Below are 23,316 nucleotides of genomic sequence, written 5' to 3'. Positions count from 1 at the left end.
AAACCCAAATGTATAGCTTAGCAGTTAATTTCAGTCCCTGTTCCCTCTCTTCAATAGTTTGTTTTCTTTTTTTTTGTCAAAACATACTGAAGCAGAATCTTTTAAGTAACATATTTTGTATTCTTGCAGGATGTCGGGGCCTCTGTATTCAACACAGTATGAGAACAAAATATGTTTTCTTCACAAAAATGTACAAAAACACCTCAAAATGCCAGAGCTACAGATTCTGCAGCCTATTCCTGAGGCTCTTGTTCCAATGGCTACACAAAGAAGGAAACTAGCTTAATACTTTTGAATCTTTCGAATTTAGCAAAGAATTATGTGGTTTGGTTCAACTTATCACATTTGGTACATCAAGCGTAATCCATTATTGCATTCAAAACTGCACACTCATCCTCCCCCAGCTGTCACATAACATACAGGACATTTATCACAGTGGTTCTTTTTTTGGAAACTTGGTTCCACCAGAAGTTAAAATGTCTGCAGTACTTAGAAAGTAAGTTTCTAAGGGGGGAACGTAATGAAGTCTGACAGTGCAAAGCTATAATCATTGGGAGTCAGTGGGAGGTATGGTAGCAAACTAATCCTCTTCATGTTCTGGGGCTGTGAGCAGCAGAGACCTAAGCTGCCTTTTAAGACCACAGCCATCAGCTTGATATTGGCGCAGCATTTAGAATAGCTAGACTCTGTGCTACAGAGACGGGGGGCTGCAATGAAACACTGGATGGAGGCATTACTCTTTAGTCAAATACAATCAAACTGTCCATTTTCCATTTGCTGTGTCTGGATGTCAGATTTTCAGACTTCATCCATTAGCTTAAATACTTCCTTTTAATCAATTCTGATTTAATTTATATCAAATATTTGAATAGGAACCATTCCTTTCATGCCCTCCCTCCCTTCTTTAGTTCGGTTTTTCATTATTAAAAGCACACAGAACAAAGAAGCAGCGAAACAAAAAGCTAAGTAAACAGCCTGAAGAGACATCACCATACAATATCTATACTAAGTAGCACTTGTGTCTTGTCATCTTCCTACAAATATTGTATGTTTGTGTATTCTTCTGACAGATTTCTTCCTAAATCCCTGTTCTGTAGGCTAATACTTGTTAGATAAGTGTTTTAGTAAATATTTTCAACCAGTTGATTCATTTTAAACCAACTCCTTGAAATTGGCTTTTTGCCAGCTGCCAATATTGAGCAGATATTTAAATAAAGACTGAAACTGTATTGAGAGTTATCTCAATACAGTTTCAGTCTTTATTTAAATTTCTTTATGGCTTTGAGTGATAATTGCCAATTATTATATAAGCTAGGTTTAGACCATCTTTTACTATTATATTCTAAATAATCAGTCACATGCAAATATTTGATTTGATCCAAGTTGTTCAGAAAACAGTGAGGTTTCAGCAAATCATGACTTAATTGTATAGATTTTGTTGCAATGTCTGACATTTAATATCCTCTCTGTCCTTTAACAAGATGAGTGAACTTACTCTGTATTTCTTTTACTTGAGCAAATTGGTCAAACACTGTTTTGTTGATGGTTTACACCGTTGCTTCCAACTGTATCCCCATTCAGTTTGTGGATATCCAAAGAGATAATGAGAATTGCAAATAATTATCTGATCCATGGATAATTTTGCAAGTTTTCTAATTTTTGAATGGAATGAGTCCATATGAAAGGATATATTAACTTTCAATACAGTTTCAGATTCTTTATTCATCCCTATAGAGCAAAAAAAAAAAAAAAGATTTTCCTGTTAGTTAAATTAATATCTGTTTCCCAAAACTGATTTAAACATGTTTTATTTTTATATAGACTTTTTGTTTTTGGTCCTGAAGCAATCAATAGTAACAACATCCTCTTAAACGGACGACCCTCAGATGGAACTAAACTTGCATTCTTTTATTGTAATTACATTGAACTGAAATTTAATCCTAAGCCAAGCAAAGAAACGGTTGATGAAATAAGAGCTGATGCATTATTTTCCCAGAATACAAAGGGTTCTCAAGACGAACAAAAGTCATTGAATCATTAGACTATAATATCTTGGGTCCCCTCATTGCAAAGGGATGTACACTTCCACACACACGTTATCAGTAAATGTAACAGCAATGTGTTACATCACTGGCTACTATCTGATAGATTGTTAAATTATCAAATGTCGTCTTTAAGTGTGCCATAGCTTCTTCCAGCCTGTTCACAGATATTATTGTTTTGCTTATTAAGCCTGTTTCTGGATAGAATAAATGTCTCAGACATAGTGTCTGCCCAGTATCTCTTCATTTAAACCACTTTCTCCAGCCGTAACAACCCCTTGGCAAGTTTTACCTTGTAACTTATGTCACTTAAAACGATTAGCTTTTTTCTAATAAAAAGTGCTATCTACTTCAAACAATTCTACGTTGAGATTACATTACAGTTTTAGAACTTACACCTTATAGCCTTACATGAGTAGGAAAATGATAATGCATACCTATTATATTTAACAACCTTAGTATTTTACCCCACATTTCTCTATATATTTAATTAAAATTATCCCAAACACACGATGGAGAAACCCTTTTCTGCAAGTTCATTGGTTTTCATACCTGTCTTGTTGAATTTTTGGACTTTTCCTCATTCTTGTGCCCAAAAAAGACATAAACAATCCTGCCTTTTCTCCTCAAAATGAGCATTGATTAGCAAAGGAAGGTGGGCGGAACTGCCCAGAGCTTTAATAGCAGCAAAAAAAATGAAGAAAACCCAAAACGTAACTTTGGTCTTAACTCGCTGGCTCATAATCATATTACTGATTAATATGTCTGCAGTTCCTTCAGTCTGTCTTATTAAAATAAACACCGTAGGACAAACATCCTTCTTAGCTCATTCCTAGGAGGTCTGCTGTCATAAGACTCTTTTTGAGCTTTTTATAAATACCTTAGATGTTCCGACACTCATGTCACAAAAAGTAAAAATGCTGTTATCTACAACACAATTAATCTTGGCTATCGGGATTCAGCTGCTCTTTTGGCTGCTGGGTCAGCTCTCTTTTCCTGGTTTTGATGCACTCATACACCTGTGTAGACAACAGCTTTATATTCAGCCTCTGAAAAATTATGCAGTCCCCTGGGTATAGTTTTCATCATTTCTTTATAGTAAAAATCCTTGATATTCCCTTTGGCAAAGCAAAGCCCTCTGCCTGGCATATTAGTTTGTTGTGTTTGCCAAGCAGAAAATTTAGCCACAGACCAGACAAAAAAAACCAAGGCACACCATTAAAAAATACTACAAGCCACGTGCATCTCCAATAAATCACATTTCTTACCAGAAAAAAAAGGAATTCAACAAGAGTGTCTCAGGCAGGGAAGCATCAGGCTGATTTTGACACAAGGCTGATCCTGCCAAAGAGGTTCATGCCCAATGATTCACCATGAAACAATAAAAATTCAATTAGGCCAAATCCCAGACCAGGTCCAAATGTTGTGTCCCCAGTTTTTTGTGTCTTCCTCATCTTTTAACTTTGAGTTAAAATAACTTAGGCTTTCAGCAGTTTTAAAGGCTTCTGAGAGTTTGTTCCAGATAAGTGGCGCTACAAATAGGTATTTGAAAACCTGTCTATAAACTAGAATTCTGACCCTCAAAGACCTGTTAGTCTGGCTTCAAAATGTCCACGTCCACTCCATTTATTATCCTTAATTAGATGCACCTGTTTGATGTTGTTTGCTGCATAAAGACACCTGTCCACCCCATACAATCAGTAAGAATCCAACTACTAACATGGCCAAGACCAAAGAGCTTTCCAAAGACACTAGAGACTAAATTGTTGACCTCCTCAAGGCTGGAAAGGGCTACGGGAAATTGCCAAGCAGCTTGGTGCAAAAAGGTCCACTTTTGGAGCAATCATTTGAAAATGGAGGTAGCTGAACAATGTCAATGTCAATGTTGACTGTCAATTTCCCTCAGACTGGGGCTCCATGTAAGATCTCTCCTTGTGGGGTCTCAATAATCCTAAGAAAGGTGAGAAATCAGCCCAGAACTACAGGGAAGGAGCTGGTCAATGACCTGATAAGAGCTGGGACCACATTTTCCAAGGTTTCTGGTGGTAATACACTAAGACATCACTGTTTGAAATCATGCATGGTACAGAAGTCTCCTCTGCTTAAACTAGCACATATCAAGGCCCGTCTTAAGTTTTCCAATGACCATTTGGATGATCCATAGAAGTCATGGGAGAAACTCATGTGGTCAGATGAGACCACAAAAGACCTTTTTGCTCTTAATTCCACTAACTGTGATTGGAGGAAGAAAAATGATGAGTACCATCCCAAGAACACAATCCTTACTGTGAAACATGGGGGTTGTAGCATCATGCTTTGGGGATGTTTTTCTGCAAATGGGACAGGGCGACCGCACTGTATAAAGGAGAGGATGACCTGGGCATGCCCTGGAAGCTCACATGACCGTGCTTTTACTGATGAAAATAGATTTAATTTTTAACTTTCTAACTGGCTACTAATTGATCAATGATTAACAAGCTGAAAATCAACAAATTAGTTGTCAACAGTTAATAAACCCACAAACAATACCTGTTTTTGCTTCTTTGATAGATGCAGGAACCACTGATTCAGGTTTCCAGACTTATTTTAATGTTAGAATCATTTGTGGAGAACTATAAACAAATTTCATATTAATATATAAATTAGCCAAAAACTAGAGAAATTTGATTTATATTGTGTCCGTTATTCCCTACCCTTTCATTACCCCCCAAAGGAACAGAATCTTTTTTTTTTTTTGGCAGAATGTCACCTATTCAACAAGCTAAAGAATGAAACCCTTTTCTGAGCAGTGGAGACTCTAGGGGTGATTGAAGAGAGTCATGTATATGTACATATTGATGCCACACTCTCACTTTTCTCAGGAGATTCTCTGCTGAGGCCTCAGCTGCTCAAGATGACGTCCTTCACCCTGGATAGACTGACCATTTCCCTCCAGCCTTCCCTGGAGAAGTTTGAGAGCCTTCTGTTGCAGCTCATCAATGCTGACTGCCAAAACACAGTAAGGCCAAGTCTTCACAACTAGCACAATCTTTTCTGTTTTATATGCATGTGACACATTTCGTGCAGCAATAAAAAAAAAAAGTTTGTTGCGGAGAGTTATGCGATTCTATCTCAGGATTTTTACTAACTATAAAATCTTGCAGCATGCCACAGCTATGACAGCTGAATACTTTTACGACTGAATAGAGATGCAGGAAGGAAAAACATTTCCCGCTACAGACTGAGGAATGAATTCCAGTTTATCTTTACTCCTAAAGCAGTTTGTCTTTTACCTTATCTTACATCCTACAGCATCTTCATGCATATTATACAAAATGTGTTTACAAGGGAGAAACGAAACCCTTATACAAAGAGTAAATAGCCCTGCCTTCCTTCTATCTAGGTACATGTTCCATGCATGAATATTATCTTGCTTACAATTCATCACTCTGAGATTACGGTTTTCCACACTTCTCAAAGTTACAGATAGCCACGATGGCATTGACACACCTTTGCCAACAATGTTTTCTTCAGCTTGATGATTTCCTTGATCCCACTTTCCATTTCTTTGGTGTACAAGCACTGGCCCACTTTGCAGCTGCCACTGCAATTTAGGCCATATCCTTTGCAAAGTAGATGGAGCTTATCTTTTTTCTTCCCTTTTTTCTTGTCTATAGCAACCCTGATGGTTAACCTTATTTGACAGGTGCAGCTTCGGACTACCAATATATGTAAAGTGGCTGCACACTATCTGTTCACTTGCGCTTAAATGAGATGTGTCCTTGGGAGGGATGAGAATTGTTATGACAACGCTGTCCGTCACTGTAACCATCTCACTGCTGTTTGCTTCTCCCGGGCTCGGATCTTCAAAGTCAAACACGGGGCACTGTGAGTTGATTATGTTAAGCGTATAGTCACCACTGGACCACCACCTGATAAATTAATGCAAAAAAAAGTCTGTGGTAGGATAATCCTTTTTTTTTTCAAAAAAAGGAAAGAAGAAAAACTGGCCCTATACTTTATGGTTAATTTAATCTACATTTATTTTCAATTCATGGCTTACAAACATAATTTAAGCAAAACTTGAATAGTTTATTTAAAGTATTTGAGGGTTTCTTTCTTTATTTTTCTCAAAATGTAATCTGGGAACCCCCCTAAAGACTTTCCCAAAGGTTCTGCCCTTTGAACCAACAACTTCTGTTGTTGTTATTTTTAAATTTACCAGCAACTGCAAAGCAATTCTCCAAATATGGCTACTTTGAAAGAGGTCTCCACAACTGCTGCAAATGAAAAGGAGTCTACTGCATTGCAGTAAATAAATAGATGGATAACTTGCCTCATACTGGTACTCAATCAAGTAGTTGTCTGTCTTTTCTTTTATATTTTTTTAATAACTTTTATTAAATGAGGGAAAGAATAAACAACAAACATGCGTATTTAGGTTTATGCTTGTAAGCTGCAAGATGTATCTTCTGAATGTGGTTTATAAGTAAAATTACTTAATAATAATAACAATAATTAATAATTGAACTTTATTGATCTCACATTGGAGAAATTTACCTCTGCATTTAACCCATCCCCTTGGGGAGCAGTGGGCTGCCATAGTGAGGTTCTCGGGGAGCAATAGGGGGTTAAGGTTCTTGCTCAGAAACCCAGAGTGAAGGCAGTGGGATTCAAACTTACTTTACATCAGGACAGTCTGTGTGATACACCAATACAGTCACAACAAAGGTTTGAATCATGATGGTGGAACCATCATGCTGTGGGGATGCTTTTCTTCAACAGGCACAGGAAAGGTGGTTAGAAGAAAAGAAAACCTTTAGGATCCCCAAATCTTTTTAATCAGTTGAAGGTCTAAAAACTTTAACTTGCGTTTAAAAAGTAAAACTTCCTTTAACTAGCAAGTTTTACATAAAAATCTGCATATTTTTAGAACATATACCTAACCTTTTCTTTATAGAATAATTCAGTCCATCTTTAGCTTTGTAAACCAATCATAAGGTATGTCAATTGTTGGTTGAAATTCCATAATTAATAACTAAATGTCTGCTATTTTAGCAGTAAGGCCGCTAAACCAGCATTTTGATTTATATTCATTTAGGAATTCTGAATTTTAGATACGCAACTTTGGCTCATAATATTTGTATTTTTTTCTTAAAACAAGAAAAATCCATCATGTTTAAGAATATTTGGCTTATTTTATTGATGCCATGTTTTTATAAAAATGTTTCTATAGATGTGCAAAGCTGACGGTTTCTTTAATTGCAATGAAACCTCATCCTGCAACATATCAACTCAAAAATGCTGAATTCAAATGCACATAGCATCAAAAGAAGCAAAATTCTGAAAACATACATACAACACAATACAATGTACATCTGTGTCAGGTGTATGACAAGATGTTAAAAACATTAACGGACATGACAACTTAAACCAATGTTTTTTAAAAAAAAACAAACAAACAAAAAAAAACAGTTTGAGCAGAAGCCTTGAAGAGAAGCAATTTGCTTAAGACTGTATTCCCGCAGTATTTTCAAAAGAAACTATTGACATAATATTTGAACATTTGCTACAAAGGTTTTAAGGGATAAAAAAAAATGGTTCTTCTTCAGAAATCAAACATAAAATAAACAGGGATCATGTATTATTTTCAATCTTTTGTGTTTTTTTTCCCAAGTTCTAACTTGTTACTAATGGGCTGCATTCTGGGCTACTCTCAGACACTTCAAGGCATGAGCAGATGCTAAAGCTCAGATTGTGCAAATAAAGATTTATTGCACCACTGCTACAATTACATTCAAGATCTGCTGAAGCACCAATCGAGCTCAAACTGGGTAAAAGATTTAAATTCTTTCAATTTGGCCGCCTCTCCTGTATAAATGTGTGTCAAAGTAAAATACACATTAACAGCAAAATGTAAAGTGAGCCATCAGTCTTTTGAGCAGCTGACCTTATTTTCAAGGATTAAGTTGTTGAAACTCTGCCAGCCTGGCTTTTATCCTTATGTATGCAGTCAAGTTCTATTGTGCTTGCGTATGTAACACTTCCCCTATATACAAAGTGCAAACAATGAAAAGTCAACTACAAGTTTCCCTCTGAGAGCTAAGTGACATGTTAGTGTGAATAATGTTCTCTTTTTGGTGTGCACAGTTCTTTTCTCCCCTCTTCTTTATAACTTCTGCTGAATGACGACATTTGCACGTCTGTGAGAAGTGTTAATACATGCAGAAGTCAGCTTGATTACAGCTTTTAATTAAAATGTGTGTGTGACAGAAATAGTTTGAGAAAAAAAAAAGGGTGTGTGTGCCATATCTGCGTGACCTTTAAACGTGTGAATTCGTCTGGATTGTCATCAAGCTGTCTATGAGGTGATGCTGACACCTCACCCGTCGACTTCCTGTAGCAGGGGAGAATGTCCATGCGTGTGTTTGATACCGACGCATGTGCTTAAACTGATGATGAGACAGGAATGGGAATGAGGGGAAAGAAAAAAATTGAAACTGAAAAGAGGAGGCAAATGACTGCACAGCACAGCATGTGACGAATCCTTCATGTTAGCTGTAACTCAGACAGTCTTCACATAATCTCTAAGTATTGCTATTTTTAAACTCCACCGACCAATCCAGCTTCTTTTACAATCCACTTTCCCTTATATTTTACAGCCGCAGTGGAAGCTTACAGGTCTGTAATGTGAACTACTTTAGCTACTTTCCACCAATTTTTAGCACACCTTGATGACTAAGATAAACGGTGGTCCTTAAGCTCTCCACCCTCTAGCCTCTTGTCAAAAACAGACACTACTCACCTCCAGGGTTGCATGAAAAAGCGTGCCCTCCTGCACTAGTTCAAGCACAGCCAAAGGCTTTATTACCTTAAATGTCTTAGAGCAGGAGCACTAACCTTCCGCTCCAATATTTCTCTTCATGAGATGGCCAGAGATGTTGTTTGTAGCGTTGTAGCTTTTGTCTCAAAAAGCAGATAGATCAAAAGTGTATGCAGAGAAGGAGGGGAGCAGGCAAGGACCACTGCCATGCTGCAGGCAGAACAAAGCGCCTTAGGCTGATATAATGAATAGAGAAAGAGTTTGGCAACGAAGCTCCAGGAAGTTTTCAGTTGTACTGAAAGAACAAAACTCACTTAAAGTGGGACTGCCCCTGTGGACGAACCACGATGAAAAATACAAAGGAGGTTGAGCATTTTTGAAATAGGAGGCGTCTCACACATTGTTCTCAGAGGACAGTTTGGCTGCCGGCTGGTCACCGCTTTAACCGATGCGGCCCTAATGGCATAGCTCACATCACATATTCATGGGATGCAGGTCTTTGTAATGACAAATTATCATAGTTCCTATAAACTGGACAAGACTGAGGATTCACTGCAGAAAGGGAAAGATTCATTTATGAACTTTTAAACCCTTTATACAACTGTCTATGATGGGGTAAGTTATATTATTTAGAGTTCCTGAACCTTCTTTAGAGGAAGATCCTTTAAGTTCTTGATTTGATAACTTGAAACATATGGTTGTAATATATGCTTAATTTAGGCGTGCTGGTTTTAGACATTCAATAAGCCTGTTTTACATTAAACAGTACGATCACTCTAAGAGGAATACTGCAGTATTAAAGTATTCACTTAAAACCTAAAAGAAAAAGAGGAATATTTGCGATATTTTTTATTTCATTATTCCTACTTGTACAAAAACCATAAGACATCAGCTATTTCAGTTACAGTGATGTTAGAATTGAACAAAACTATGGAAAAAAACATCCTCAAAATTTAGCAGTAGTTTTAAATGTGTGTTTTTTTTGTAGTTTTTTTTTTTCTGGTGAAGTGCGACTGACAGACCGAGCCTCCATCAGGCCCTAAGTGACATTTTATCTTGGGACACTCAGATGATGAGACCACTCCCATCCATACCATAAATACTATTATATTTTCAAGCTTGAAACGCTAAGTTTTCTAGAAGAGGTTTCTTCAGTTCTAACTAGTGGCGGGGAGCACTGAGGTTAATATACTATAGAGTTAAGGGAAAAAGTGAAGGGTTAAGGAAGCCATCTTTGTTAACCTGGAAAAACCAACACTCAACAGAGGAGGTCGTCTTAAACATATGCCCCATTTAAACTAGCCTTTTGAAACCGATCCGTGCCCAGCTTGGTTCTTATGACCATTTACACATCACGCTAGCAGGGTTCCTCGCCTCCTATTAGTAGTCCCCAATACTACAGCTGTTAAGGAGGAATTACGCAAACAAAAATGGCGGCCCCCATAACATTCAGGAACCCATGTACCTGGATAGCCTCCTCTGCCCAAATTTAAATGAGATCATCGACCTTGGCATCATCCCAGGTTGCACCACGCTCTTTTGATGGCATTTATTGTTAATAACTTATAACAGATTTATTTGCCATTATGTATACATGAGTGCAAACAAAAAGAAATTTAGTTTAAAACAGCTCTAGACACTTTCGTTTTTTAAAGTGCAGCCTTGAAAACAGTAATAAATACATAAAAAAATAGTAAGATTAATAGTAATCTTCTTTTATGGAGTACTGGAAGGTTTTCCATATCTGTAGCCAGTACGCGCACATTACAAACATAATGTTCTCCAAAGATATGTGTCCTGGAGAAGTTTACATCGAGTTTTGCATCCAGCTGGCCCCAAAAGTCTCTGCATGTATAAGTAATGATTTTTTTTACACGATAGGTTTATTAAAGAGGTAAAATGCGCCATTTTAATAATGAAAATGTGTGTTTTTGTTAACATAATCATATAGAATTACTTGCAATATGCAGAAATAAATAAGCCTCCGAGTTGTAAGTCCCCTGGCAGGGACACATTTTTGGGGTCATAATGAAAGTTTTTATCTCCTTTTTATCCCCCCCCCCACACACACACACACACACACACACACACACACACACACTTTACATATGTCAAACTGGTATTAAACAAGATATCAAGCCTTACTAAAATTGTCAACTTAGTTTCGAAAACTTTATCCCCTTTTAAAATTTTCAACGGGATGCCAGGCAGAGATGCTTCTGGTTACTACTGGACACTGGATCTATTTTAATCTGAGAGACTCAGTAGGATTCCTCCAGAACAAGTTAAACATGAGCTCTCACGTATCTTTACTTCCTGGGTTATAGTGAAATTGCAGGTAATGTCAGGAGCAGTAAATTTAACTTCAGTCAGGTCCCCAAACATCAAAGGCAGCAGAAAGACAGACTTTAAGGGCATGAAATGTAGGTTCAAATGAAATCTGATAAGATCAAATATTTATCACATAAACAAAACTTCTAACCTCTTCCTCTCCTTGTGAACTTAAATCCCAAAAAATCATTTAAAAAAATTCTATCTAGCTATTCCACACAAATTAAAGCACTCATAGGTTTAATTTTGTTTAAAAAAAACAAGTCATTTATAAATGTGGGAAATGGCTTCTAGCTTAATGGGCTTGTTTTTGTCTTCAGTTGCACCATTATTGTTTGTAAGCTTTCAAGACTTTTCTAGTTTTGAAGCTTAAAATAAAATAAAATATATTCTTGTATGTCTTCAGCTTTAGTAAGCTCCAGAGCCATGTGCTTTGATTATTTAAAAAAATGTGGTTTAACTTTGTCCTGATGCAATCCACTTAAATGGCTGTGAAATAATGTTAGCTGCAGGGCAACATTTTCACATCTTGTTAATACATTCAGCTTTTTTTCCCCACCACATAGTCCAACCAAGTGGATATACAGCACTCTGGATGCTGTAAATCAAAACACAGTTGTCAAGTCTATGATCAGTTTGGTATTTTTTGTTAATTGTTTTCTGTTTGTCATAAACATTTACTTTCCACAAAATCCTTTGCAGCTGCACAGTGGCTAAGTGAGTAGCACTGCTACCTTATTTTAAAGTTCTCCACTGTGAGATCAGTAAAGTTAATCAAGCAATCAAGAAGGGTTCGATTCCCAGCACGGGGTCTTTCTGCAGGAAGTTTGCATGTTCTTCCTGTGCATGCATGGGTTCTCTCCGGGTACCCCGGCTTTGTCCTACAGTCCAAAAACATGACTGTTAGGTTAACTGGCTTTTCTAAATTCTCCTTAGGTATGAGTGTGTGTGTGTATGGTTGTTTGTTTCTGTGTTGCCCTGCGATAGACTGGTGACCTGTCAAGGTTGTACCTCGCTTCTTGCCCATTGACAGCTGGAGATAGGCACCAGCACCCCTTGCGACCCCAGTAGGGTTAAACGTGACGAAAAAAGGATGGATGGATGGAAAATCCTTTGCTTCTTCCAATGACACCATAAATTATCTTATTGTGGTACTTTTCAGAACCTCCATTTGTATTTGTGGATTGGTTTGTGTTTTGAACATCTGCAGTATAGCTTCTACGTGTAAAGGATCTGGGAGCAGTGCTGGTGCAGACGGGATTTGCCAGGTTTCATCATCAAAGATATGTGGTAAACCAAGTTGGGATTAAAACTGTATATATGGGTTTAAATAGTGCACTGTGTTTAAAAATTTGAACTGAAATTCAAATGCCTGTAAGGATCTCCAATACATCTGCTAAAACTGCCGATACATTAGTACCTTTGTTTTTGCATTCTGCTTAAACAATATTAACGTCTTTAAAAGAAAATCTTGAGTACCTTTTATCTATTGTGCTTCATTACAATTCAATTATTAATTTGCTCGCGGTGTTAATGCGTACCAGTCTTAGCATATCAAATGAAAGACTGGATATGATTTAAGATTAGTGGATTTGAATAGTAGAAGAGTTGGAATCTGAAGGTTAAAATGGTTTGAAATATTTTGTGGGCTTATTTGGAGTAGTAAAGAGGTAGAGAATTTCATGTAGGATCAGACCCCCAATGAGAAAAGCTTTTTTCTACATGAAGTCTTCTCTTCTCAGGAAGCTCTATCCCATGTTTATATGTTGAACCGGCTAAATAAAAGAAAACAAAATAAAACAGCAACAAAAATAATAGCTTTTTTTTTTCTCTGTTGGATTACAATAGATATCAGACAAAGTACAAAACAGAATAATTCTTTCCCAAAAAAAAACAGATCAGTTTTTGAACCTTATAACCCCTTTTATTTAAAAAAGATAAATATTCAGCACACATGATTGGGACCCACCATTAGAAGTTTATTTTCCTGGAACCAACTTAACCGTTCTCTACTGCGGTGTTGCTTTAGATATTCTGTGTATCACAGTGTTGGTCAAGAGCAAATGTTCTGAAACTGGACGGGGAACAGCCTGGCCACAGCATGGGTGCATTTGACTCCATAATTTGGGGTTTTGAATCGTGTGTTTTCGGCAGCAGGGCGGCAATGATTAATGGTTAAAAACTCAGTGCCAGTTAAAATTTGCTATGGAGTATACTGCGGGGTGGGAGGGGCGGTAGGATGAGAGCCGCCTGCTAATGATGCCGCAACTGTTTCTTGCCATAGATGACTCAGGCTCAATACGGGGGAGCTAATATCTAATGTGTGAGGAGCGACTCACTCTGTCTCTCACCAACTCACACTCTCATTGTCATGGTGACAGTAAGGACACTGTTCCAGATGGGCAAAAAAAGAAAGAAAATCATCTATTTAGACATCATTGGCCTCACCAGTGTGGTTTAAATTGATTAGTTTGTTGAAGAAGATATTGTCAAGGTCAGAATTTGTTTCCTAGATTATATGAGAAGGAATCCTGGGATTTGTTCAGTGGTTTTAAGATGAGAGAGCAACTTATTATCTAAAACTACCTTGGTAATTGGCTTATGCAAAACCCACGTGGGACATGATTTTACCTGCTTTCCCTCCCTCACATTTATATACTTTCTCGCTCTCTCTCGCACTGACACGCTCCCCTTGAGATGACAGTTTCCATCTGTAGAGTTATTACTACTTTCTACCTCAGCCTACACAGTGATTTCACAAACCACGGACAGGCAACTCACTTAAAAAAAAAGAAAACGCTTCCAATGGTAAAAAGAACCATTTGCTAAAAGCCCTTTGATTTTCATCACCGGATTGTTTTTTTCATCAACCTTTTAAATATTTTTTAGCTTCTTTAAGTTATGCTGATCTCTCTATTTTACTGATATCCATTCATCTCTTGTACAGTATATCCATGCTTAGCCTTGTAGAGTCCCTAGAGGTGACTTGTGCTGATCTGTTGTGTTCATTGGGCGAGAGCCTTGTTACACCCATGGGTTGCTTTTGCCACTTTATCAGGGCAGTCTAAACAAGTGAAGGTGTTTTTCATTGATTGTATTTTTTTGGGATCAACAAAGTATTTTTTAATATATGAATTATCACTGTATAGGAAAATCCCAGTGTCTACAAAATTATTACTAACCGCTATTTAGCATGTTTTTTAGCTAATGTTGAAAACAGCAGGGTACAATTTTTCAATAAAGGAAAATTCTTATAAAGATGCAACAAAGTAAGATTCATATCTGTGCAATAGTGCAATAATCAATGCACCTATCTTTAAAAATAATTTTAAAGCACTTTTACTACCACATTCAATAGATTTTTATAAACCAGAACCTCACATATTAAAACGAGCCTAAAATGTAATATGATTATATGAATTTCTACACCGCTACACACAACTCTGAACTCTCGCTAGGTACCAAGGTCTTTGGATTGATTTATTACATCGCAATGGATATTCTATGTCTTTTAAAGATGTGTAAGCAAGTTGATGGATGCATGTGTATACCAAATAAAAACAATGGTATTCCTTACCCGAAGTTTCCATTTCGGTAATATAAGCAACATGCAGAGGGCGCATGTTTACGTCTGTTGATGCAAAAAATCTTTAAATGCACTAAAAGTGCAAGGTAAAAAATATCAAGGCGAATGCTTGGTGTATGTTGTTTAATTTGAAGATGAATCTAAGTTTTTTTGGGGGGGTTGGGGGGGGGGTTCTACAGTCATATTACATGACAAGGCCCCTTTAAGGTGACCAGTTTTTATATATTAACGCAATCTTCTGCTTTTCATATTCCCACTAACACAGTTAAGGTTTAATAATGTACCCATAGAAATTTAGAACAGAAGAAAACCAGCTGCCACATTCATTTATTTAAGCATTTTTTTTGTGTTTTTAGTGGGGCTTAGTAATAAATCAGTATCAGAATAAATCACAATAGACACTGGGACAATATCATCAAAGAATACTTTCGATTAAATTTTTTGATAAGTCCACTGAACTCTGTTACAGACCCACATTGTATTCTGGAGGATATAAATTGTGGAACGCTTTGGCCTCTTAACCTCTCGTAGCCAAAATAAGCAAGGTCTGTGGTAATGCTGACATCTTTTTAAAGGTTATGTTTAAATATGGTTAGTGGTTGCATTTTAAATTGTTTCCCCTTGTTCTTATTTTTATTAGTCCATATTGTTAAGCAATAATTGACAATATTGACTGAGAACTCGACCTGCAGCCGGACATTGTTTTGCTTTATTGAAAATTTCTTAGGATGATGGCATGAACTGAAGTTGTGGCAAACTGGCTGGTGAAAGGTTGGACAGACTTGTGACAGGCTTGTAGCTGGCTTCAGAGAACAGAAGACAGATGAATAAGCTCAGGACAGGCTGATGGCAGACAGAGGCAGACCATGTAATGACCAGAGTCAGAAGCCAATGAGAATCCAGTGAGGGCAGGATGGGTGCAGGAACACAAAAAGGGATACAAGCACTTGAACAAACCTAATGCAGGCAAGGAGACAGTCTGGTGGAGAATGACTGTGAGAGGGAGGTTTAAATTGGCAGAAAAACAAGAAGGAAGGTGATCAGGAGAGAGTTAGGCACATCTGCTCACTCTAATTAACAGAGCATAGCCGAGATTGGCAAGCAGACACCCAGCCAAAAAACAAACAGAAGCAGGCTGCATGGAAGGTACCTTTTTGAGCCAAAATCAGTTTATCAGTTGTTATCCATCACTTTCTTTTGTTGGAAAGCATAATAAATCTTGAAACTCATATATTCTTTGTGTTCCTCCTCCAGATTATTGTTACTCGCATCTGAATATTCTTTAAAATGTGTCATTGATGATTATACACATTACTTTGAGTCACGTAGGACTATCATAAAGCTCTTTAAAGCTATAAAAATGCAATTAGTATATTAATCATAGAGTAATTTAGAATAATTTCTCGATAAAAGGTCATCTGATGTATTCTGCCCACTGTGGAGCCATATATGATGGTTGAGTGGCTGAGACCTGCACCTCGAACCTCATGTCAGGTTTTTTTCCGACGAGTCTACAAACCGAAGCTGCTACTTTTATTCTTTATGTGGCTCTTAAGCCCATTTAGTTTTTCCATAATAAAAGCTGTGAACGGAGGCGAGCCTGTCTGGAAATGAGCTTCTATACCTATCATTAACCCTCCTCTGTAATCTCTGAGTTTTTTTTGTTTTTTTTATGAACATGGTTTATTCATAAATGTGTGCTTATTTTCACTGTGTTCTAATTTAAAATGAATCCACAGATTTGGTGCTTTAACATAGTTACACTATTTTGCAGTTCAGATTCTGAGCTCACATTTGATTTACTCCTCTGATAGGGCAGCTAATCGGGGGCAGCAGTAAAATGAGTAGCCATATTATTAGGCACAAGTTGGCATGGTTCAAATGAAATATCAAGTTATTATAATCTTGATTAAAAATGTATATGCATGTGTTAAATTTTATTCTAAGCAGAGGAGGGGTATAATGGAACATTTTAAGTTAAAACCTTTAAACCATGATGGACCAAAAGACTAGGAAAAAAAAATGGATTTGATTGGTTATTACAGAGGAAGGTTGCATGTTTATTGGTGCCACACAGACCGGCTGGAATATTTCAGAAACTGCTGCTCTTATGGTATTTTCACAGACATCTCTGTTTTCTTAAAAAGCGAAAATATCCTGAGTGCTGTTTTGTGGACCGAAAAGCCTTGCTAATGTCAGAGGTCAGAGGAGAAGGGCCAAACTTGTTTGAGATCATAAAAAGGCAACAGTTGCTCAAATTACATCCAGGGTCAGCAGAATAACATCTTTGAACCCAGCAACACCTCAAACCTTGAAATAGATTGGCTACAGCAGCAAAGGACCACAACAGGTGCCGCATTTGTGAGCTAAAACCAAAAAAATAAAGAATTTTCTAATATTAACAGAGGCTCACCTGCATTACTCAAACGACTAAGCATTTGTGTAGTGCCAAAACCTATACTAATATTGTAAATGACCATATTCAAACCTTTAGGATGTCTGTGCACTGAGCTTCTGATGGCTACATTTTCTTTGACAATGCACTGTGATAAAAAATGTTTCAAAAAACCCCTCAAAGTCTTCACATTAAAAAAGAAACAAAAAAATGCATTAAACAACGCAGAATAAAAGAAAAAGAAAAAAACCTGAAATTAGTTTGAGGAAAGGTTAACAGTTTTTGGCCTGAGGAAGAGGAATACGGTTATAAGACTGGTAATTTAAGGCAGGAGCTTAACCACTCTGGGCTTTTAAAGTAGACATACATTTACAAAATGAACACTAAGATGTATTGGTATAGATGTAGAGATATTAAAATGGGTGTAATGGGAGGTTTAGAAAGGGAAGAATCTTTACTGCAAAAACAAGAGTTTGGATCTTCCTGCTCACCTCTCCATGACCAGCTTCCATTCATACACAGGTGTGGATAAATAGCGTGGATAATTAGGATAATGAAGCCTCTTCACCAGCCAAAGGCTCTAGCAGTGCCACTTGCTCTTTAGAGATGCAGAGGGTCAAATTGCTCACTGTCTCTTATTTGGATCCCTGAATGGTTGGGTCACTTCTCCAACTTTGAGAATATATGAAACAGGCAGGAGAGCGCTATAGTTTTTAGACTGAAGTTAAGTCTTATATAATTTTAATACCTTACAACCCATGTATTAACTGTAATTTGATCATGCTGAAATTATAGCAGGGCTATTGGATGCTAGTTGTGATTGATCAAACCACTCTCTTGTCTTAAGCCTTTTTTGTCTCTATTGTGAGCTTTTTAGAGAAATTTCACTCATTAATTCATCCCAATAGAAAAAAATAATAACCTTTTTCTGAAATTTTCTAAAAATATAGTTTACTCTCTCTCTAATGTATCTTTTGTTTCTCTTTAAAGCACTTTTGTTACTATTTTATCCTCACTGTTCTTTCTTCCACCCACACAACCTAGCAGCTGAATTGGTAAATTAAAAGAAGCTTGGTTGGTAATACACAATTTCAGTCCTCCCAGTTTTTTCACTTCAATCAGTACTAGCGATGAACCAAATACAATATTTTTGGCTGAACTCATCAATAACCTTTTTCGTAATTTTTCAACAAAACAGATATGGCGCTTACCTGATCAGACATGTTTTTGGTTCTCTAATGTAGGATTTAATCTAGAGGGGTGAATGTGACCTTGTTTTTTAATAGTAACTCCATGGGAGACCATTTTGCGACAGTGTGTTGTCACCAGTTGTTTTCAGGGGAGCTTATCCTGAAAGTTATTGTTACATGTCTGGTAATTGTGAGGCTCAGAACAAAAGGACCCAGTATTCGAGGCAGAGAGACAAGTTTAAAAAAAAACAAACGTTTATTTAAGATGGAACTGCAAAAAACACTGTTTGCCTCTACGGCAGGAACCTCTGCAAGAGGAGACAACTGGTTTATCTGGCAGAGGATGATAATGAACGTGTGAGTCACTAACCTGGACTTATAGTTGAGTCTGTGCCCAGAGGATGAGTTTGGCTCCAGCCGGTAGGCTGCTAACGAGACATCAGAATCAGAAATACTTTAAATACTTTAAGAAATACTTTAATGGCAGGCACCTCCCAAAGTGTCCCAGACACTGATGTCTCGGAGGTTGGAGAACAGGCATGACATCAGAAGCAAACAAAGGTAAGAAGGATAATCCAGAAGACAAAGCTAAAGCTGGTGTCAAAGAGGTGCTCGTGGGTCAGACCAGGGGATCAGAGGTCTAAAGAGGTACTGAGGGGAAATCAAGAATGTTTTCGGAAGCAGTTCCCACTTTGGTCCACAGATAAGCAGATATCCAGCAGGTGTCCAAGGACAGGTCAGGCAAACAGATCAGAACAGGGACAGGCAGGCTCAGAGGTCCAGAGGCAGAACAGGTCAGGATCAGTCAATCAGAAAACACAGGTATGCTAGGGAGTTCTCACCAAAGGCTCGAATAATCTGGCATTGATGACTGGTTGAAGACTGGTTAAATAGAGGCCAAAGCAGGTGGATCAGATGAGGGGTTATGAGAACTAGGCGGAGCTAGGCAGGTGAATGAAATGAGTAATCAGGCCAGTCACCAGCGCCAAGATCATGACAGTGTTACTCACTTGGTACTGAGTATTACTATAATGGGTATATTACAAGTGGATTACAAGTGGATTGACGAGTCCACCTTTGCATTCCATCAATAATCCAGTCTATCTGCGATGGACTGCCGACCTGTCCAGGGTGTACCCTGCCTCTCGCCCGTAGACAGCTGGAGATAGGCACCAGCACCCCTTGCCACCCCAGCTGGGATAAAGCTTGATGGAAATTAGATAGATATTGGGAGTATTTTTGTTTAGGCTTCCTGTTGTTAGTGGTCAAGATTTGTACAGATATCAAATAAAAGAACACCAGGCTGTTGACTAGGTTGAGTAGTTTAAGTTGTACTTACTGAGAAATATTAAACACATAAGAAAAAACTGTGTGAACAAGAAAAAAGGAGGGGCACGCCCATTAACCACCGGTGTGCTCATCACTCAGAGAGGTCCCTCTTCTGTGACTATTTAACTTTGGGGCCATTTCATTGTTCCTGTAAGCTTCTTAGCTCTAAAATATTCATATTCCAGGCCAGGGAGGAAGAAATCTCTGACGGCAGCAGACAGAGGCAAGAAGGGTGAGAGGGAGGAAAGTGTGTAAGATAGGTAGAGAGAGAGGAAAACTGACAGAGTGAGGAAAAAAGGAAGCAATGAAATAAATGAAAAAGGAACTTTCAAGATGGGAAGGATAGACGGAGCAGAAAGCGGCACTTTAACTGATGCTGTCTTCTAAACAACTTTTTCTCTTTCTTTCATTTTCTCTCTCACACACTTCATGGCAGACCTGTCCAACAAAAGACAAAGCCATTTTCCTGTCATCCTTCACAGGCTGCAGTGAAGGGAAACGGTGAACGCAGACAATCTGTGGAAATATACACCATCATTATGATGTGAATGTCACCGAAAGCAATTATTTACAGATTTCCTGTCACACCTGTGCTGATAGCTGCAACTCTGTCATGGTGAGACTAAAGGCAGTATAACATCATAACAGTATAAAGCATTGTTACATCAGCTGCATGATGCAAAAAGAAACACCATCTGACATATCCAAGGATAAGGTGAGGTTTACTTTCTGCTCCCTGCACAAGGTGTTTTGTATACATAACACATTGCCATTCTCTATGTTTCATATTCTGAAAATATATATAGATGACAAAACGAAGGATAGATGTAAGTCAAGCAGGTTACTCCAACAGATGGATGTTCTTAAATGCCAAACCATATCATCTATGACACAAAACAATGTCCAATTTATCTTAGTGTATCTTTTACACTAGGGTAAATTCTACTTTTTTAACTTGAAAAATAAGCAAAGGTCTTATTTCTGTATTTGGTGCTAAGTAATTATCAAAAAAGAACTGCAGGCATTTGTTGAAGACTTTTAAAAACCTTTAGTTTTTTTTTTTTTTTTTTTTTTTTTTTTTTTTTTTTAGAAATCCTAGTAGTGTATTAGTACCTGATTCCTCTTCAAGACTATTAATGTTGGTCTCTTTGGAGCTAAATGATAATAAGAAACTAGATGAGACTCAAAAGTTTCAGTTAGGGCTTTTTTTAATTTAGAAATGCAGGGGTTAGAGATTTGTGGCTCTTATCTGAGTCTGAGCAATTTGAATAGAAAAAAACTGATTAAAGTTGAAGGGAAAGGTTTTATGAGGCCAAATATAAAAGGAGAAAAACATTTTTATAAGGTTTGTTTAATCAAAATGCTCAGCTTTGGAGTAAAATCTAATTTTAATGAGAAATTTTAATGGTTTGTTTTGACAAAATGTTTTTTTTTTTTTTTTTGCTCACAATCTAAGCAGGTCACTACAGCTGTGCTTGCTGATACTCTTATGTGGGGTATTTTTAAGGATTAAGAAAAGGCTAAACAGTTGTATAATCTTCCCTGAAGTAAAAAAAAACAAAAAAAGGCAGAATAAATCAGAATGGATCAGGAATGCTGCTGAATTAATAAAGAAACAGCCTCTTGCTTTACTAGCCAAGTAAAGTTACAAAAGGCACCTTAAACAGACACTAAAATGGGAATATTTGACAGTATTGATAAATATGCTACCAAAATTTAATTTCCTAAAACAAAATATCACACAATTACTTTTTTATAAATTTATTTTGAAACAGGAGAGTTATGAGGCTTTAAGAATTGACAATAGCTTTGATCTTCCATAACCAAATGTAAAACATCAAACATTGTAGAGAATTTGTTGAGCTTGGCTTTAGAGGAAATATAAATATAAAAGGTGGGTAAGATGTAAAAAGGATGAGATGAGGATAAAGTCAGGCATTGCATAAAATAAAACCTGAGAAAAGCAGCAAGTAGTCAGGCATGTGGGTTGTTTGGTATCCAGGCAAGCTAGGCTGCTGCTCCTGCTGTTGCTGCTTTAAAAGAAATCCCCTGTCTGAATTGATATGCTAATTTGATTGAGAAGGTGTGGGTGGATATGGAGAAGGTTTTAAGCTGCTAGGGGGACCGAGAGCGAGAATGACAATGAAAAGGGAGAGGAAAGAGAAAAAGCAAGTGGGTGTAGGAGACATTATAGGGAGAAGAAGAACACTGAAATGAAACAAATGGGAAGGAGTGGGAATAAGAGGCGAGCTTACCAGCTTAGCATTTCAGGGTTAGACAGTTTACAGTCGGTCGGTGAACAACTGTCACTCAGCTAGGCAATAGCAGCAAGCAATACATGTAGGCAGTACCCCTCTACAATTACTTGAAACATTGGCTCCTCTCAGAATCACTTTGTGATTTACATATTCTCTGCACACTTGAATTATCAGCAGATGGCATCGACACAGTGACAGGGCTCCAATAGTAGTTTGTCTTTTAGCAATAAAAACTGACTTTAATGTCAAACTTTCCTTCTTAAAAACTGACAATGGATCTAAAAAAATAACATTTCGTTAAAAAGTATTCCTTAAACGAATTAATTTCTAAAACAAAGTCATTTTGTTATTTATAAAGTGTAAATTTTAGGAGAAGGAATTTCAACCATGCCGTTCAGTTATGCTCAAAACGTGCGCTCTCAGCCTTGCCTTCTTAGCTGTTTTTTTATCAGGACTGCTCGTTATGCACAAAGCAAACATGGTTTTAAAGTTTGCAGAAATTTCGTACCTAACAACAAGGAGCCCGACTACAAAGAAGAGGTCCAGGAGCCGCCAGAGCGGTGCTCCATGAACAACCTCATCCAGCAGTAAGACCACGGAGGTTATACTGAAATACAAGACATCCAGGAAAACATCTATAAAATGTCAAAATAATGCCTGGGACATGTGGACAGAACTAAAAGACTTTCATTTAAACAGTTTATTAGAACGAAAAAATCAATGTGGGGGTTTGCTATTGGAAAAAAAAATCCTTTTTATCTAAAGTAATTTTCCTTTCTATCTGGTTACTGATTATACTTGTTAAGCAGGATGTCTCAACAAAAGTAAAACATCCTGGGAATTTAAGGTGTAGACAAGCAGTAGAATAAAGCAAAACGTATTTTCTGCTTTTAATCAAAAATCCTTTGTGCATATTCTCTTACTGAGGGTATATAGGACTGACTGCTGGGTAACTGTCCAGTCAAATGTCTTTTTTTTATGAACATTTTGGCCATCATATGATCTTGGGGTAATATTTGTTATCTTTGCTTTTTTTATTTTGTGCTTTTATTTCCTTTAAAGTTATTTCAGGATAGTGCGCTTGTTTGTGTTGTTGATTCTTATGTGATCAATGGGACAATAAAGTCCTGGGTTTAGAACTTTAGAAATTATAGTTGATTTTGATTCCTATATTGGACTATGAATAAGAGGGTTGGAAACAATTTGATTAAACCAGAATAATAAAAAAAAGAGTTTGGGATAAACGCATAGATTGGCTTTTCTGTATACTGCATCAGCATGGTGTTAGCAGGCAGATCCTTGTTTTCAATCTTACAGAAATATGGCAGGAATACATTTTAGGTATATTTTCTTTGAAATATGTTTTTTTATGTGGTAATTAAC

The 23,316-nt window shown here is 37.3% G+C and overlaps 1 protein-coding gene across 1 annotated transcript in view; it reads left to right on the top strand.

Moving 5' to 3' along the window:
* nphp4 (nephronophthisis 4) overlaps positions 1 to 23,316 on the top strand; it is a 231,444-nt gene that overhangs the window by 56,204 nt on the left and 151,924 nt on the right. Inside the window, exon 6 of the mRNA XM_015380197.1 lies at positions 4,904 to 5,040. Coding sequence (XP_015235683.1) covers positions 4,904 to 5,040 — 137 coding nt within the window. The remainder of the gene's footprint in view (positions 1 to 4,903; positions 5,041 to 23,316) is intronic.

The sequence above is a fragment of the Cyprinodon variegatus genome, unplaced genomic scaffold, assembly GCF_000732505.1.
Source record: "Cyprinodon variegatus isolate N-32 unplaced genomic scaffold, C_variegatus-1.0 Scaffold209, whole genome shotgun sequence".
In the NCBI taxonomy this organism is placed as follows: domain Eukaryota; kingdom Metazoa; phylum Chordata; class Actinopteri; order Cyprinodontiformes; family Cyprinodontidae; genus Cyprinodon; species Cyprinodon variegatus.
This window is presented reverse-complemented; position numbering and strand designations above follow the sequence as displayed.